The sequence below is a fragment of the Pantherophis guttatus genome, chromosome 7, assembly GCF_059756535.1.
Source record: "Pantherophis guttatus breed Tessera chromosome 7, ASM5975653v1, whole genome shotgun sequence".
NCBI classification, from domain to species: Eukaryota; Metazoa; Chordata; class Lepidosauria; order Squamata; family Colubridae; genus Pantherophis; species Pantherophis guttatus.
The window spans coordinates 58260373-58278849 of NC_142069.1; the positions used below are offsets into that span (position 1 = coordinate 58260373).

Genomic DNA, 18477 nt, shown 5'->3' on the forward strand with positions numbered 1-18477 from the left:
TTTAAGAAAATAATTGGGAATTGTATTATGTTATATGAATTTAAATATAGGGGTATTAAAGTAAGATTGATATTTAATTGATTTTTTTTCTTTATTGAATATGTTTAACTGTTGAAATGTATTATTTGGAATAGTTGATAAAAGAATTTTTTTTTTATTGAAAAGTTTTATAAGAAATACAAACATTTTCCCCCCCACCCTTTCCCCCTCCCCCCTTCCCCCCAACCCCTCCCTAGACTTCCAGAACAGGCACAGGTTATAGCATTCACAAACATAAAGCTAAAATATGCTAACAAATTATTGCATTCATATTCTCCCTAAGTCTTTAACTCCTTATAGCTCAAAAAAACTATAAACATAAACTACTTAAAAATATTTCATTCATAAGCTATATGAATCTTCTTGTTCGGATACTTTTTTTGTATATAGTCAATCCATCTTCTCCATTCTGATATGTATCTTTCATTTGAATGATCTTTAAGATATGATGAAATTTTTGCCATCTCAGCCAGATGCACAACTTTTAATGTCCACTCCTCAATGGTAGGTGGATCTTCCTTCTTCCAGTACTGTGCCACCAGTAACCTGGCAGCTGTTATTAAATTCAAAACCAACTTAGTCTCTATTACAGTACAATCCGTGACTATTCCCAACAAAAAAACCTGTGGTGTAAATTTAATTTTTTTCCTTAAAATATTTTGAATAATCCACCATATTTTTATCCAAAAAGCCTTAATTTTTTTACATGTCCACCATATATGAAAATATGTCGCATCTTCACACTCACATCGCCAACACTTAGGTTGTAGATTTGGATACATGCAGGCTAGTTTTTTTGGGTCTAAATGCCATCTATAAAACATTTTATAAAAGTTCTCTCTTAAGTTTTGAGCTTGTGTGAATCTTACATTTCTAACCCATATCTTTTCCCATGTATCCAACATTATTGGTTCACCTATGTTTTGTGCCCATTTTATCATACAATCCTTGACTAGCTCTGTTTCCGAATCTATTTCCACTAATACATTATACAACCTTTTAATATGCATTTGACCTTTATCTCTTATTTGCTTTATCAAATTCTCATCCTGCTGCAAAATACCAGTTTTTTGATCCTCTCTCCATCTGGCCAGCAACTGACCATACTGAAACCGAGTCTTAATGATTCCTTCTTCTCTTAATTGCTCCATAGATTTTAATTGTAATCTAACTCCTTCCTTATAAAGGAGTTCCTTATATGTAAACTTATCTTGCTTTTGCTCCAAATTTATATTCTCTATCGCATGTCTGGGTACTGTCCATATTGGTAACTTATCCTTTAGTTTATATTTAAACTTTTTCCAGACACGCAATAGAGCATTTCTTAATATGTGACTTTTAAAAGTCTTATCTACTTTCTTGTCATACAATAGATAAGCATGCCAGCCGGAGACCAGACCATATCCTTCAATATTCAGTATCTCTTCCTCCGTTAAATTTATCCTATCTGTAATTGCTGAGAGGGTAGCAGCTTCATAATACTATCTTAAATTGGACATTTTAAGACCACCTCTTTCTCAGGTGTCTTGCATTATCTTTTGATTAACTCGTGGTTTCTTCCCAGCCCACACAAACTTGTTTCTACCCTTCTGCCATTCCTTCAAATTTTCATCTTTTTTAAGTATAGGTATCATTTGAAAAAGAAATAAGAATCTTGGTAAGATATTCATTTTTACAGTGGCTATCCTACCCAGCAAAGACAGTTGCAATTTCTTCCAATTTTCCATCTCTTTCTGTATTTTTTGCCATAACGGTTCATAATTATGTTGATATAATTTCATATTTGCAGTCATAATATAAACCCCTAAATATTTAACCTTCTTAGCTATTTCAAATCCTGTTAACCTTTCTATCTCTTCTTTCTGGCTTCTGTCCATGTTTTTAGCTATTATCTTTGTTTTAAAACCAGTTACTTGTCCATATGAGCAGATTATATCCATCAAGGCTGTAATCGATTGTACCGGTTGGGCTAAGATAACCACCAGGTCATCCGCAAATGCTCGTAGCTTATATTCATGCCGTCTAATTCTGATTCCCTTTATTATATCATTCCCACATATTTTATTTAAGAAAATTTCCAGCGTCAAAATAAACAATAACGGAGACAAGGGACAGCCTTGCCTTGTTCCTTTTTCTATATTAAAATTATCTGGTAAACCACCATTGATTATTATTTGCGCTGTTTTTTTTTGATATATTGCCTTAACAGATTGTATAAGATGTTCTCCAAATTGCATCCTTTCTATTAGTTTTAATAAGAATTGCCAATTCAATCTGTCAAAGGCTTTTTCAGCATCTAGAAAAACTAGCACTGCGGGGACCTGGTTGTTCCTTCCCAAATACTCTAATAAGTTAACAATTTGCCTTACATTACTTTTCATTTGTCTTCCATTTATAAAAGATAAAAGAATTATTGGTGAGTAGAATAAGAGAATTTAAGGAAATAATTGGGGATTGTATTATGTTATGTGAATTTAAATTTAGGGGTTCAAATTTTAAGGAGGGAAAAGAAAAAAGGAATTATACTAGCATGAGACATCAAGATGAAGGGTAATATTGATTTTTTAAATTTAGAGAAAATAAAAGAAAAATTGAATATATAAAATTGTTAAAAGATGAACAAAAATCTGTACAAATTTAAAACTGGGCCAATATTCTGTTCAGAAAAGGTGCATTGTATGTTTGTTTGTTTGTTTTAAAAAATAAAAAAAACTTTTTTAAAAAAACCTCAAAAACACACTTTTCCCAAAAGGTTTCCATAATTTTGGCTACTACTGTATTGAGAATATTTCAGTCTTCACAGGATGAGGTTCAAAGTCTGTATAGACTTATAGACTCCTATTTCAGACCATTTTAAAGATTTATATTTGTGTATCATTTTTTCTGTAAATGGTTTCTTGTATTAATAAAAAAATAAGAACAAAGATATAAAATAATATGTATATTGCTATGTGAACAATTAAATATATAATCCATCTTTTGTTTTTCTAATAGTGTTATTATTACAACAGTGTTATATCTTTCTGATGCCCTTCGCAAAAACTTCTTAAATGAAAATTTTGATTACAAGGTAAGCCAGCACTTGGTTTGGATTATGTTATGCATGTTTTTATTTAAAGCATTTGTGTAGCCTCCCATATTAAACTAAACTCTAGGTGGCTTACAACCAAGTATGAAGCTCTTTCTGTCAAATGTTTTTTTAAATTGTTTCTCCAATTTAATCATCTTACCCCAGTGTATGTGTCAGCAGTGGCAGCTATTTTGCAACACAGATGAGAAAATATCTCCATGTATGTAACATTTAATTAAAATCGGCTTTGCATTTAATATTTCATATTTGAGTGGTGATGAATTAGAATTGATTTGATTTGAACTTGTACTTTAAAACAATTCTACAGACACAGGACTGTTCAAAGAAGTTGGCAGTCAGATTGGGGAAATTTCGGAATTATAGGCAAAACATAAAAAAAATAGTTAGAACAAACTCTGCATGTGGGGAACTGGTGGTTGTGCCTGACATCACTTGATGAATCATATTTAACTAATTTATAGATAAGTCAAAACAAATATTTGAATTATTTTGTGGTAGGTATTTGAATTCTGTTAGATTCTATCTTTTAACTTATAAATGAACTTAGGCATGTAAGATCTGTGTCATGTAGCTACACCAGGGGTGTCAAACTCAATTTCATGGAGGGCCACATCAGGGTTATGGTTGACCTCAGGTGGCCGGGTGGGTGTGGCCGATTGGGTTGGTGTGGCTGACTGGGTGGGCATGGCCAGCTTGACACTGCTCACTGGGCATGGCTGGCTGGGTGAGCATGGCCAACTGGGTGGCCAGCTTAATGCCACTCACTGGGCGTGGCTGACTCGGGACCGAACAAGTCATACTGGCTAACTTGATGTGGGGACAATTTGGTGCCCTACAAGCTCCTCACCTCCCCAAACTGCTAGCTTGTTGGGGCAGCCTTCCCTCATGCTTTTATTTGTATTTGTGTAGTTTCTAATAAAATTATAAATATAAATTTTGGGAATCCTGCTCCTGGTTTATTTGGGTACAAGAGATTAGTGACTCACTAAAACCTGTTAACTTTGGAAATGATACAATGATTATTTGAAACTTTGCAATTATTGGCATCCATTTAAGTTTTCTACCACAACAGAGAGCAACTTCCAATCTAGGTACATCAGCTTGATAACACAAACAAAGCAATTCATCTTTAGATGGAATCCTTCATTAAGGCAGTTTCAGGGCAACTCTGCACAGGCCAAGTGCCTTAGTGAAATATGGCTTCTGATCTTTATATATTTATGGCAGTGGTGAAATGTAAAATTTGTTACTACTGGTTCTGTGGGCGTGGCTTGGGGGGGGGTAATGTGACTGGGTGGGTGTGGCCAACTTTTTTTTTACTTTTTTAAAGCATTTTTTTACAACCTATTTGGGTGAATAGGTTGTAAAAAATGCTTTTAAAAGGAAAAAAAAGGCTCTTATGATCACAGCTGTGGCGCGCAATTGTCAGAGCCTTTTTTATACCTTTTAAAAGCAGGAAGTAATGATACCCAGGCGGGTGGGTGGAGCCTCGCACTGCCATTGCTACCGGTTATCCGAACCACCTGCCACAATCGCTACCGGACCGCCTGATCCAGTCCGAACTGGGAGCATTTCACCCCTGATTTATAGCTAATGCTGTCAAACAGGCAGTGATACTCTATCCACACATCCTAGGTACCACAATTGAATAGAGATTCAGTTGTAAGCATTTATACGAGGAGGAGTTTCTCCAGCCTTTTCTCTCCAGTTTAAAAACACTGTTTCTACATATTTACAGCAATCCATTGGAGATGTAACAAGGATAATGCTTCTTTAAAACACATGTATTTACAATTCTTTACTAATGCTTTATTAAGTTTGGGAGAAATTATTGGATTGCATAAATAGAATTATGTGACAAAAGCAAATATTTCTCTCCAACATCCAAAAAGCCCAGAAATAGAGTTCAAAATGCTTGAAATATCCATCCAAAGTTTAGCATTAGCAGGCAATGCTGGTTAGATCTCTAGGGTCTGTCCTTTGGGGGAGAGACCAAAGCACCCCTCCATTGACTTCCAGACATTTTCCACAAAGCCTTAGAGCATAGTGTGCTTTGGGGGCCCAGGTGTGGCGAGGCAGACAAGCTTCAGATGTTGGTGGAAGAGTGAAGCATGTGTATGCGCACCTGCTGGGATGGGGCGGGCCGATGCAATGTGGGCCGGTCCCTTGCATTTTCCACAATGTCCCAGCAGGCCAGATTCAACCACTTTGCAGGCTGAATCCGGCCCGCGGGCCTTGAGTTTTACACCCCTGAACTACACTAATAGTATCTTTAAAAGAAATGCAATGATCAAATTATTGTCTATTTGCAGATTTGGGATTCTTATTTTTACCTTGCTGTCATATTTATAAATCAGTTCTGTCTACAGTTAGAAATGTTCACACCTTCTAAGAAAAAAAAAGTACTAGAAAAGTAAGTATAATTTTTGGGCTTTTTTAAAAAAATAGAGAAAATCAGTGTCTGTGGCATTTATTTTTTTCTGTACAAAATATTATTAGGATTGAAAATTGTCAAAACTATGTGAGATTTGCTGTTGATTATTACTGAGAGACAGAATTTTGTTTTTCAAGGCAGAATTATTTGAAGTACATTTGATTTCTTAAGTATGTTTTAGTGGGATGTACCTGACAACATTGACTAAACTGAATTTGAATATCTGGTTTACAGTACTTTGATTCAATGATTAAAGCTCACTGAAATTAATGGAAATAACTTGCAGGAAAATATATATTCAAACCCTAAGAAGCGTGCGCTTGTATAAGGTCCAGTCTCTCCTCCCCGTTCAAGAAAGCATTTCAAAAGGAAACTTTTATTGAAAGCAAGTGATTGCAAGACAAAGGAGAGCAGGATCTAAATTCCCCTCCCCAGGCAATTCAGTTAGGCTAAAGCAGTTAGAAACCCCTCCCCTCACTCCGATGTTGAATGAGCCATCCACAAATGCGAAGATGTTGAGAGAATGGCAGGCCTGAGAAAGAGATAAGAAGCAATTCTGAGGTGCTTCTTGCAGGAGCCTGCAGAACTGAGACAAAACAGATGGCCCTCCCCCCTTATTACATTCCTCAAAGGTAAATCAAGCATAAGGCACATAGGTTCCAGGGTAAACGTTACTGTATAAACTAAGGGAATACAGGATGTATAGGAAACAGGAAGAGGACAATAAGCTAATAAATGCACAGGAATGGCAGTATCACGATAGGGATCTGGCAACTTATTAGAAATGACGATGTATGTAATTAAATCTTTGCTTTGCTTGCATTGATGATTCCTAAGGTTATAGACAAAAGTTATTTATTACTGATACCACTTACAGGAGTGCCAGCGGACTGCAAAAGCCTCCTTCTCCCAGATTGCCCATCTCCTTTCAGTCTCAATCAGGTTCCGGGAAGTGTAGATGCAAGGTTGTAAAGTTCCATCAGCATTCACTTGAAGTAGCACCACCTGCACGGCCACATTGCTGGCGTTGGCTTGGATTACGAAAGGGGCCTCCATGTCAGGGTGTTTGAGGACAGGCTCGGCTGCAAACAGTCATTTCAGTTTCTCAAAAGCCGCCTGGCACACCAGGCTAGTGTGGTCTAGTGGCCGGCTAGGCTTTGGCTTAGCCTCCCCCTTTGTTTTTAGGAGATTGGTAATTGGTAATGCATTTTTTGCAAATGAGGGGATGAATTGTCAATAAAAGAAAGCAAAACCCAAAAAGCTATGCAGCTGCTTGCGGGTCCCTGGATGCGCCCACTCCAGGAATGCTCGGACTTTCTCTGGATTCATTTCTATCCCCTCATTTGATATGTGGTAACCCAAATAGTCAATTTTACTCTGATGGAACTCACACTTCGACAATTTAGCATATAGCTCAGCCACCCTGAGTTTTTTCAGTACTGACTGCACTATTTTCACATGTTCGTCCGTGGTCTCAGTGTAAATAAGAATGTCATCTAGGTAGACCAGGACCCCCATGTAGTACCTCATTAATCAATTGCATGAACACCACCGGGGCCCCTTGCAGTCCAAAGGGGAGCACCCTAAACTGGAAACAACCCAGGGGGCAATTGAAGGCAGTTTTCCATTTGTACCCTTCCTTAATTCGAACTCTGTAGTAAGCCTTTCTCAAGTCCAGCTTAGTGAAAATCTTCCCCTTGCTCAGGTGAGCTAACATGTCCTTCATAAGGGCCAGTGGGTAAATGTTTGTGATGCAAATGGCATTCAGATTTTTATAGTCAACACAAAAGCGAAGAGAGCCATCTTTTTTTCTCCCGGAACAATATCGGGGCAGCCACTTGTGGCCTAACTGGTTGGATGAAGCCGCATTTTAAGTTTTTATCAATAAAGGTCCGCAGGTCCTCTAGTTCAAGAGGGGTCATGGAGTAGATCTTTGGTTTTGGGAGCTTCACCCCTGGGAGGATTTCTATGGTGCAGTCCGTGGGCCGGTGAGGTGGGAGCACACCTGACACCCTCTCGCTAAAAGCCTCCATGAGGTCCCAATATTCCTTAGGGATTTTCTCCTCCCCAGCAATGCATTCGCTCACTGCCACTGCCAACTCCTTCACGGCTTTGGCCAAGCAGAAGGGTTTTCCCCCTTCCTTCCCCTGGTGGGTGGAGCGGATGCCTTTCCTCCAATTCACCTGCAGATTCCATTTTCGGAGCCAGGGCAGTCCAAGCAAGAGGGGTCGTTCCATGCCTGGGGCCATGATAAAACTCAAGACCTCTCGGTGGTCCCCCATCCATATTTCAATCAGTTCTGTCACAAAGTGAGCTGCTCCCCCAGCTACTGACCCATCCAACTGGCAAAACGCAATGGACACTTTCATTCTCTTTAGTCTCAGACTCATTTTTTCCACCACCTTTGGGCTGATGACACACCTAGTACACCCAGAGTCTAAGAGGGCTAGCATCTTCCCCTGGGCACCAGATGATTATATCCTTAGTTCTACCAGGATGGTCATGGGGCCCCATGCTGACTTACCAGGGAGTCATTGTTGGTGTCAGTTTTGGTTTTGATGTCCCCTGCAGTGGTCGGAGCTCCCAACTCCCCCAGGCCTGGGGGAGTGACCTAAATGACTTCCACCCCCTTTAGGGCTGTTTCATGGTTCTTTGCTGGTGACTTGTAGGCTCTCTTCCCTCCAGCAGGAGTCGGCTTGGAGAAACAATCCACAGCCCAGTGTCCCCTTCCCACATCTGAACCACACTTTGGATTTAGGCTTAGGAGCTGAACCCCCTCTGACAACTCTGGAAGCCTCTTTCTGGGAAGAGGAGGAAGGCTTGTTCCAGGCACGGCCCCCATGGTAGCGATTTCTTGCCAGGTCAATTTCCACGTCGGCTGCCAACACATATCAGCATTGCAGGTCTTGGGGGGGGGGCTCAAGAGCAGCAGTCTTTGTAGACATCTTCATTGAGGCCATCCTTATAAATTCCATCAGGGCCTCCTGGGACCACCCCCTCATGTGGTGTACCAGCTCGCGAAACTCCTGGGTGTATTTTGCCACCGATGTCCGCCCCTGATTTATAGACTTCATCCTGATTCTAGCCTTTCGCTCAGCTAATAGGTCCTCGAAGCACACTTGGAGGGCTGTCATAAACTGGTTGTAATTCCTCAGTGGGGGGGAATCCTTGTTATGGAGAACCACCATCCAATCAGCTGCTATCCCCTCCAGGGCCATGGTGACACACTGTCAGACTTCGATGCTATGTGAGCTGCTTCTAATGTGAAATCCCCTCCATATTCTTGCATATGGTTCCACATGTGGGTTAGGAAGAATCCCAAAGCCTTGAGATCTCCTCCATATTTTACTGCTAGCTGAGGAACCTTTGGAATTCGATGCCTCTGGGGGACTACCCGCCCACCGGGGGGGGGGGGGCTGGGCTGCAGCTGCCACTTGAGTTCCAGCAGCTTGCGCTAGCTCTGGCCATGCTCTAGGCATCTCTTCTGGGCATGCAGAGGCTTCTGCTTCTGCTTCCCCCCCTGGGTGTTCAGCCCCCCCCCCCATGCAGGCAATGCATACCTTTCACATGTTTTCCGACTTTCAAAAGCTTATGCAGAGCCTGGGTCAGCAGGAGGTCTTCTTTATCCTCTTCCTCCAGACAGCTACCATGCCAGTGTCTGGTAGCTGTCACCCCAGGAAGGATCTCTTCTGGAGCCTCCATCCTCCATCCTCCACGCCCAGCGACTATTTGGCTCTAACCAGCTTTTCTTCAAGCTGTAATTCAGACATCCACTCCAATGTTTCCCAGCTGCAGCAAAACTGGGGGGGAGTGGATGCAGTAGCTGCCATGTCCTCCTGGCCACTGGCTTGGTTAGACATTCTTTGCTCAGCCCCCACGGTAGAGTTTTCTCCAGGATGGCTGTTAAAGCAGATCTTGCTTAATGTCAAAAGTGCCTCTGTTCAAAACTCAAGAACGAAAAACCCCAACTCCATGTTTGTAGAGAAAGGTACTTTTACTGAGCATGAACTGAATGCAACAAAAGGAAATCAAGTGTAAGGACTGCCTCTCCTTCCAATTTAAGAAAGTAAAAACTCTTGAAACATAGTATTTCAAAAGGAACCTTTTATTAAGCAGAAGTGACAGCAATGGATTCAAAGCAACGTCTGAATACGCTTAGGCAAGACAAGTAGGATTAAAGCAGTAGAGACTCCTCCCTTTAGCCAGAATGTAGATTTTAGCCAATATACAAATGTGAAGATGTTTTCTTTACCAGCTGCCCTGAGAACCGGATAAGTATATAGTCCCATTGCTATCCTCCATTATCCTTTAAAGTGAAACAATCCACATGGCTGTCATAAACATTCCCCAAAGTTAAGAGGATCTCAGGATGCTTTGGTGCCAGGATATAGGTTGTAAAATACCTGTTGACACAGGCAATGCTAATAAATCAAATCCAAGCCCCCCCACCACTTCTCCCAACTGAATGACAGTATCACTTATAGGGATCTGAAAACAAGATCTGAGGCAGTAGGCACGAAAATTACCTATTGAAACTATTCCCAAATCCTTACCCCCAAGGACCCTGGCTGAATGTCCAATCCCTAGCCCCCCAAGGCAACATGTGAGGTGCATCTTCAGATGGTCCCATCCCTCTGGTATGCCAGAACGGTTGACCTTGACAGACTATCACCAACTCCATTCAGCTGTGCCGAAGATGATGAGAAAATTCCCCCCTTTCATGAGACATCTCCACCAGCTCACTTCCCCCTCCCAAATACCTGTATCCCAAATATCATAGTAATGGGTATTACTATGGCAGCTGATAGCAAGCAAACAACATAGAGACTGACAACCACTTTGATTCTTCAGCAGTAAGAACATGAGCAGCATCAAACCGTCTGTAATAATATCTGCAGTTGTCTTCCACAAATGCTTGTCCGTTATTGGATGCAGGCACAGTGTTTGAATAGTTCAGAAGTATTCTTTCTGTGATGTGTTGTGATTTTCTAGCTGCTTTTCATTTCCTGTTTTAATAAGTATTTTGTGAAAACTCTTGGTTTTTTTCCCTTCTATAATAACAAATTTCTTACTTGCTGCAGACATACAAAAAGTAAGTTTCATGAGAAAGTGAATATTAATTATCTGACCTGATTTTTTTAAAATGTAACAGATATGGTGATATGCGGGTGACAATGGGATGTGAAATCTTCAGCATGTGGCAAAATTTAGGTAAGATTAATTATATGGCTTAGGTTTTAAATTTGTATAAATGTTTGACTTTCAGTATGTGTGTTTAGGAAATGTTTTATGCAAAAATGTTCATTCTCTATGCAGAAATGGTCAGTACTCCTGCATGTCACCTAGTTCATGGGATGTGGGCAAGGCAGCCTTTGAATTAGAAATACATGCAATAATTTCAGTAGTTTGACATATAATGGTCAGGTGTAAATAGTGAAGAGTTTGATTAGCCATTTTATTGCTCAAGCCTATATACAAGAATTTCCTCAGTCTGAGGTTTTGCACCTAGGTAAAACTAGATAAAGTTCAACAGCATTCAAAGAAGGTTGGACTTCACCCACTTGTGCCCATTTAAAGACTCTAAACTAATTCCTCCTTTGAATCCTTCCCCTGGCTCAGGCAGTCTCTCTCCTACAACTAGGCTTTAGTGATTCTTAAGGCATAGTGGCCAAAATGTGCCAAAACTGATTGGTATTGTGTGCTTACGTGGGAATGTGGCATATTGCATAATAAAGGCTGGTAACCAAGCTTGTTCTTTCTTTAATAACATACTTTAATAATATATTTTTTACACTTGTTATTACAAGTATTACATGAAAACCTTGTAATGGAAGGTAGATTATCATGTATGGCAACCGTGGCATGTACAATATATGAGGAGTATATATGCATTAATGAATGAAATGAAAGAAAGAAAAATAGATATTTTGCCTGTTTGTAAAACTAAAAGAAAGAATCAAGTGTAATAGATCTGAATGAAGGTAGACTGGTATTGTCTTATGTATGTATAGATACCAGGTTGTGATGGTATAGGTGTACTATGAATGAAGAAACTTCTATGTATTTCAGGAAATATAAATTGGTGTTATTTACATAGTTTTTGATCTATATGAAAGAAGGAATTATTTGATTGGTGATATTTGCTCAATATTAGATTAATATTACTGAAACTGTAAAATATATTTTATTTATGTTAGTGCCAATAAGTCAAATTGCTCTTGCTGACTAATACTGTGTATGCTCCCCAAAAGCCTGATTTTAGAAATACATTGTAGCTCTTCCAAAAATGTTCCAGCAGTTTTGTCCTACTTCTCTGTTTGTCCCACAGCCTGTCAGGTATAAATGCCCTGCCCGTGCCAAGGATCAGCTATAGCTCAGTAGTGCAGGGGTTAACCCAGACATCCAACTGGTCAGCTCCTCCCATAGACCCCTCCTTACCTGAATCCCCACCCACAGGTATAAAAGGTGGGCACACTCCTCCATGTTGTCCAGATCCTGATGTAACTAGTGATGATGTGCAGAACCTGTAAATAAAAGAGATATATTTAATCAGATGACTCAAGTCTCTTCATTGGGCCTGATCCATCAATCCTCGTAACAATATGGTAGCAGAGGATGGTTTGTAAGGCCCAGTGACACCAAACCACAAGACAAGGACGCATAACTACCTGCGGAATGGCGACACCTCCGAAGCAACGGGAAGGCAACCCATCGGACTCGCCAGGGAAGGTAGGAACCCTGACCGCCCCCAAAACCACCGCGATGGAAGGAAAGGGGGAGATCCAGAAAGAGAAAAGGACTCACCACAACGACCAAGAAGAAGAAAAGCTGCGACTCGACGTCCTGCAGCTGTTGAAAGAGCGAGCCGGCGACAAGAACCTCCTTGCCGACCTGCGGAGCTTCATAATCGACCGTGAGGTGGCAAGGAGCGAAGAAGACTCCAACTCCGAACTCGAGGAGCTGGACTCGGTGAGTGGATCGCCCAAAAGGGCACCCCCAACGGCCACCGAGCCCCGAAGCCCCGCTCAAGATTTGAAACGGCGGCCATCTTTGTCCACGTGGTCGGACAAGATGGCCGACCCCCCAACCAATCGGCAGCCAGAATTCAAAATGGCCGGCGCACGAAAAATGCCGGAACATGAGACATGATGAAAGTGACCGGGGAGAGGGGACAGAATCCGACTCCGACCCCTGGTACACCCCCAGCGAGCGGCAAGTAGATAGGGCCATGAAGACCCTTGCCGCCGCCTTCGGCCCAGGCCTCAAAATTACAAAAGAGAAACCGGAGAGGCCAAAACAGAAGGGAAGGCGAGGAGAGGGGCAACGAAGCACCCACCCGAGAGCCACCGACGCCCGTGTCAGCTCGCCAGCCCACCTACGCACCCCAGGGACACCGCGCCTCCGATCGCCCAGGCCGCACACACCAGACCGCATGGACTGGGGCAGCTACTTACAGCCATCACCGGAGCTTCAGCGCCGCCAGGATCTTCATTCCGGAGAAGCAGCTGCTGGATGACGTCTTCTGGAGCACACCTGGACCCCCAAGACTGAAGCCGAGGCCTACCCGACCGATAGAGGCCTCTACTCCGGAGCCGCGATGAACAGGTCCTTCCACGGCGACGGCGGAGCTGAAATGGACTTCGCGCATGCGCTCTTTCGCCTAGAAGAAGAAAAAAGAAAAAAATTACAAAGCGGGACTTTTAAACTACCGGCAAGCGTTCCCATGCCTTACTGCTGCTATAGGCACATAAGGAACCATGGACAGCAGCCAGCAGTAAGTAATTTTACAAATAGTGCTGGGAACTTACCAATAGACTTTCCTAAGTTGAGAATGGATGGGGGCAATATCCTAGAGTGGTCACAGCAGCTCCAGGTGGTGTTCCTAAAAGAAAACATGTCTCATTTTATTAATGACCCCCCAGAGAGGCCATGGACTTTAGAGCTGGATTGCATGCACCATAGGGCATTCTATCTTTTAATTGCCAGCATATCCCCCACAATTTACCACTGTATTGGCCATAACCTCACAGTATCAGAAATTATAGGGAAAATGTTTGGGTTATTCTACAGTGAGAGTGTGTCCACCACCACACAAATTTCCAAAGACTTCTTTTCCGCCAGACTTAAGCCAGGGACCCCCATGAGTGAGCACCTAGTGTCCTTAAGCGGTACCAGAGCAGAGCTACACCTTAGGGGAGAAGTTATTTCCGACCAGATCATGAAAAGCGTGATAATTAACTCTTTAGATCACTCATGGAATAACTTCTTAACACACTTAGACACCGTTAGTCTAGGAATGCTATCCGTGGAGAAGCTATCCAACAAGCTAATCGCGGAAGATAATCTGAGAAGGAGCCGCCCTGGCCCTCCCAGAGAACATAAGAGTGAGAAGAGAGTAGCCTTCCAAGAGAAACAGCACAACACGCCAGAGTGCTACATCTGTGGGTCGAGGGGACACATCAAAAGGGACTGCCCCAAGAACTATAGGGAGAGGGGCAGGCCAGAGCATAGGTACAGACAAACGGAAAGGCACACATCTGAAGAAAGGTATAAGCGCAGGGACTCACCCAATCCCAGGGACAGGAGAGGGAACAGAGATAGCTCGCGCGACAGCAGGACAGGATCCTTATACGGGATAGGGGAGCACACACACACCACACATCAAGACAAAGGCACCAGCTCATGGCTCCTAGACTCGGGAGCCTCCAACCACACCACCTACAATCAGAAACTACTCTCATCATTCAAGAGGGAGGACTTTTCAATCAAAGTTGCGGACCAAAACCAGGTTAGAGTGACGGGCAAGGGGACAGTTACATTGCCATGCGTAGGGAAATTAGAGGGGGTACTGCTAGTCCCGGAGATACCCCATAACATCCTAGCCGCAGTAAAGCTTAGCAAGGAATCAGGGGTTGAGGTGACTTTTACAAAAGGTAATGTCAAAGTTAGCAAGGAAGGGGAAGATATAGGGAGAGTAACCGTCAACCAAGGGTTACCTTATATAACTTTCTATGAAAATGACACCCACAGCGTATACACCAGTTCAGAGAACACAGAGGACACTGACCAGGGCAGGACTGAGGGGGAACAGGTAGACGGGAGAGAAATAGATAGCGATAGTAACACGACGCAAGAAACACAACACAAGAGACACACCCAAAGGGGTCCCTCAATAGGCAAACCCATACATGACGACTGCGCTCACCTGCTACACCGGAAGCTAGGGCACACCAGTTTTCCCGTGGTCCAGAAAATGGCCAATTGTACCGAGGGTATCAAAATAAAAAACTGTCAAAACTACCTCGAGTGCTCGGTGTGCAAATGTTCTAAATTAAAGGTAAAACCCAGACCCAAGAAGTTGTTACGTGCCGCCAAACAAATATTCGACTTAGTCCACATGGACCTGGTAGGGCCCCTAAGGCCATCCGTAAATTATAAGAAAAGGTACTTCCTCACTATAGTGGATGACTGTAGTCGATATGGCTTCGTCTATACCTTAAGAAAAAAGGATGAGGCCTTCCAAAAATTCAAGGAGTTTTACAAAAGAGTAGAAACCCAAAACAACACCCGAATCAAACAAATCATGACCGACAGAGGATCTGAGTTTCTATCTAAGGACTTCTCCCATTGGCTCAGGTCCAAAGGCGTGATTCATTTTACGTCGTCCCCGTTCTCCGCCTTTCAGAACGGGGTCGTAGAACGACGGAACTCCACGCTCCAAACAATGGTCAGGTGCGCCTTAGAGGACGCGGGCCTTGGCCAACACTTCTGGTCTGAAGCCCTGGTCTACTCCAACTACACACTTAACAGAACATGGTCCAGTGTGATAGACAAAACACCATACGAGCTCATGTATGGCAAGAAGCCTCAGATAGCACACTTACATGTATTCGGCGTAACTGCTGATGTACACATACCCAAGCAGTTGCGCAAGAAAGGGGATAAGGTATCCAGAAGACTGAGGTTTATGGGATACGAGCCGGGAACCAAGGGCTTCAGGTTTGTGGACAGCAATAATAGATTTGTGGTATCTAGAACAGCGGCATTCCATGAGCAAGCCAACTGGTCCAGAATACACTTAAACGAGGTACCCACCAAGCGAGAGGATAGTCCAATCGAGCAAGCTCAAAACAAAAGCGAGACAGTGGATAGACAGGAAGGGAGCAGGCCCAAGCCCAACCTCCAAGGCATCAAGGTTGAGGGATGGAAAGAGAATCATCCCAAGATAAGTGTCGACTCACTGACACAAAGAGAGGCCAGATACCTGCATGACACTGAGCAGACAGTAGTCAGACCGGTCAGGTCAACCAGGAACCAACTGCCAAGAAGGCTAAATGATTACGTGATGCACGTGCACACGAATCACGTTACGCCAAACTCCTACGAATAGGTACTGAGACTACCCCAGGGGGAGAGGACAAAGTGGGAATTAGCCATGGCCAAAGAACTGGACAGTCTGAGGAAGCTAGAGGTCTACACCCACACCAAAGTCCCAGAGGGCAAGAACACAATAGGCACCCGATGGATCTTCAAGATCAAGAACTTAGAGGGTGGCCAAAGCCTATACAAAGCAAGATTAGTTGCCCAGGGGTTTGCTCAAAGGTTTCCGGAGGACTACACAGACACCTATTCGCCCACCGTAAGAACAGAGAGCGTCAAAAGCGCCTTGGTCATCTCATCCCTGCTAGGGCTGGAGGTACACCAGTTTGACGTGCAAACCGCCTACTTGCACGCCAAACTAGACAAAGAAATATACATCAGAGCGCCCCACAGCAAAGAAACCAACAGAGGGGACACCTGGTTACTTCACAAGAACCTGTACGGGTTAAAGCAATCAGGCAAACACTGGTACGAATGCCTGGTAGAGGCCCTAAAGTCTATGGGATTCACGGTGACCATAGCTGACAACTGCTTCTTCACCAGGAAAGAGGGGGACTCGCCAGAATACATCCTAGTTTACGTGGATGACATACTATATATCAGCAAGCACGAAGGGAACCGCAACACCTTCGCCAGCAGACTGAGCGAGCATTTCACCCTAAAATACCTTGGAAGGATAAACCGGTACCTGGGGGTACAAGTCAACCAAACACCAAAAGGTTTCCAACTGTCACAGAAAGAGAAAATAGAAGAGTTACTCCATAAATGCAACATGGCAGACGCCAAGGGGTGCGATTCACCCATGCAGACGGACTTCCTAAAAAACATGCATGATGAATCACCCGAATTTGGAGACAACACGCTGTACAGGTCAGTCATAGACTCCCTCCTGTATATCGCTAACTGGACAAGACCGGACATTGCTCTATCTGTTAATTTACTGTCCAGGCACGTGAGCAAACCCACCACATACCACTGGGACGCGGTGAAAAGGGTGCTAAGATACCTGAAACAAAGTGCCAATGCATGCTTAACCCTAGAGCCTGAAAAATCCGACGAACCCATCCTCTCCTGCTACACTGATACTGACTGGGCCGGAGATGCCAAAGGCCGGAAAAGCACGTCTGGGTACATATTCTACTTAAATAACAGTCCGGTGCATTGGTACACAGGTAAACAAATCTTGGTGGCAACCTCGACCACTGAAGCCGAGTACATATGCCTCTCCAAAGCCGCCAACAATCTCATCTGGTTCGACGACCTACTCGCCAGCGTGTGGAGAGAACCAGCTTACCCAATAAATATCTACGAGGAAAACAAGGCCGCCATAGAAATATCCATGTCCGACGCTGTAGGGCAAAGGTCAAGGCACATAGACATAAAGTATAAACACGTGAGACAGCTCTCCAGAATCGGTTTCATAAAGGCCATACACTGCGATACAGAAGAACAGACCGCAGACATACTCACAAAACCTCTACAAGGCAAACAACACTCACACTTAGTTTCCAAGCTCAACATTCGCCTCAAGGCACCACACAGTCAGTCAGGATCACAGACACAGGTCAGGCATTTAGAGGGGGATTTGTCAGGTATAAATGCCCTGCCCGTGCCAAGGATCAGCTATAGCTCAGTAGTGCAGGGGTTAACCCAGACATCCAACTGGTCAGCTCCTCCCATAGACCCCTCCTTACCTGAATCCCCGCCCACAGGTATAAAAGGTGGGCACACTCCTCCATGTTGTCCAGATCCTGATGTAACTAGTGATGATGTGCAGAACCTGTAAATAAAAGAGATATATTTAATCCGATGACTCAAGTCTCTTCATTGGGCCTGATCCATCAATCCTCGTAACACAGCCCCTAAGCATTATTGAGCAGGATGTCTCCCAGATTCCATCTCCCAACTTCCTATGCTCCCCAAAGAGAACAGAAATGCATTCTGGGGAAGGGATGGTGTTAGGTACAGTAATGGCCAAAATTGTGGAAACCCTTTGGGGAAAGTGTATTTTTAAGGTTTGATGGCTAATAACACCACTTTTTTTTTTTGAGAAGTACCATAACATTATATATCAATGGAAAGATAATTTAATCAAGAATGTAATGCTTTTCAATCTTTGTTTGAGAGATAAAAGTGCCTTTTTTCGTGGAATTCTAGATTTTAGGCCAAATTCCTGCAGTCTGTGCCGAACAGTCTTTGCACTTAACTTCACATTGCATTGCGCCATTTCATCTTGTATACACCCAGATGATTTTCTTCTGTCATGTAGGCACAGTCTTTTAATTTTTATATCATCACTTGCTGTTGTGCACCTTTTCTTGCCTTTCCTAGTCTTGTAGTGACTGAGTCTCCTTATACCTCTTCAAAAATTTAGAAATGCCACCTTTGGTTAAGTTTCCACCAATTTTTCTTCTAATTGCTTTATAACTGTAGCCTTGTTCACTTAATAATACTATTTTATACCGCTCTCTGGGTGACCAGTCAACTCTTTGCACCATTAATTTAATTTTATTACGTTTTACAAGCTCACTAA

General features: G+C 42.9%; 1 protein-coding gene across 12 annotated transcripts in view; it reads left to right on the forward strand.

The window, feature by feature from the left end:
- DOCK4 (dedicator of cytokinesis 4) overlaps positions 1 to 18477 on the forward strand; it is a 627777-nt gene that overhangs the window by 371046 nt on the left and 238254 nt on the right. For all 12 annotated transcript variants that reach the window (XR_015728984.1, XM_087874154.1, XM_087874155.1 and 9 more), the window contains 3 exons: positions 3034 to 3109; positions 5443 to 5543; positions 10717 to 10775. Coding sequence is in view for 11 of the 12 variants with exons in the window: in XM_087874154.1 (XP_087730280.1) it covers positions 3034 to 3109; positions 5443 to 5543; positions 10717 to 10775 (236 nt within the window). In the remaining variant the exon portion in view is untranslated. The remainder of the gene's footprint in view (positions 1 to 3033; positions 3110 to 5442; positions 5544 to 10716; positions 10776 to 18477) is intronic.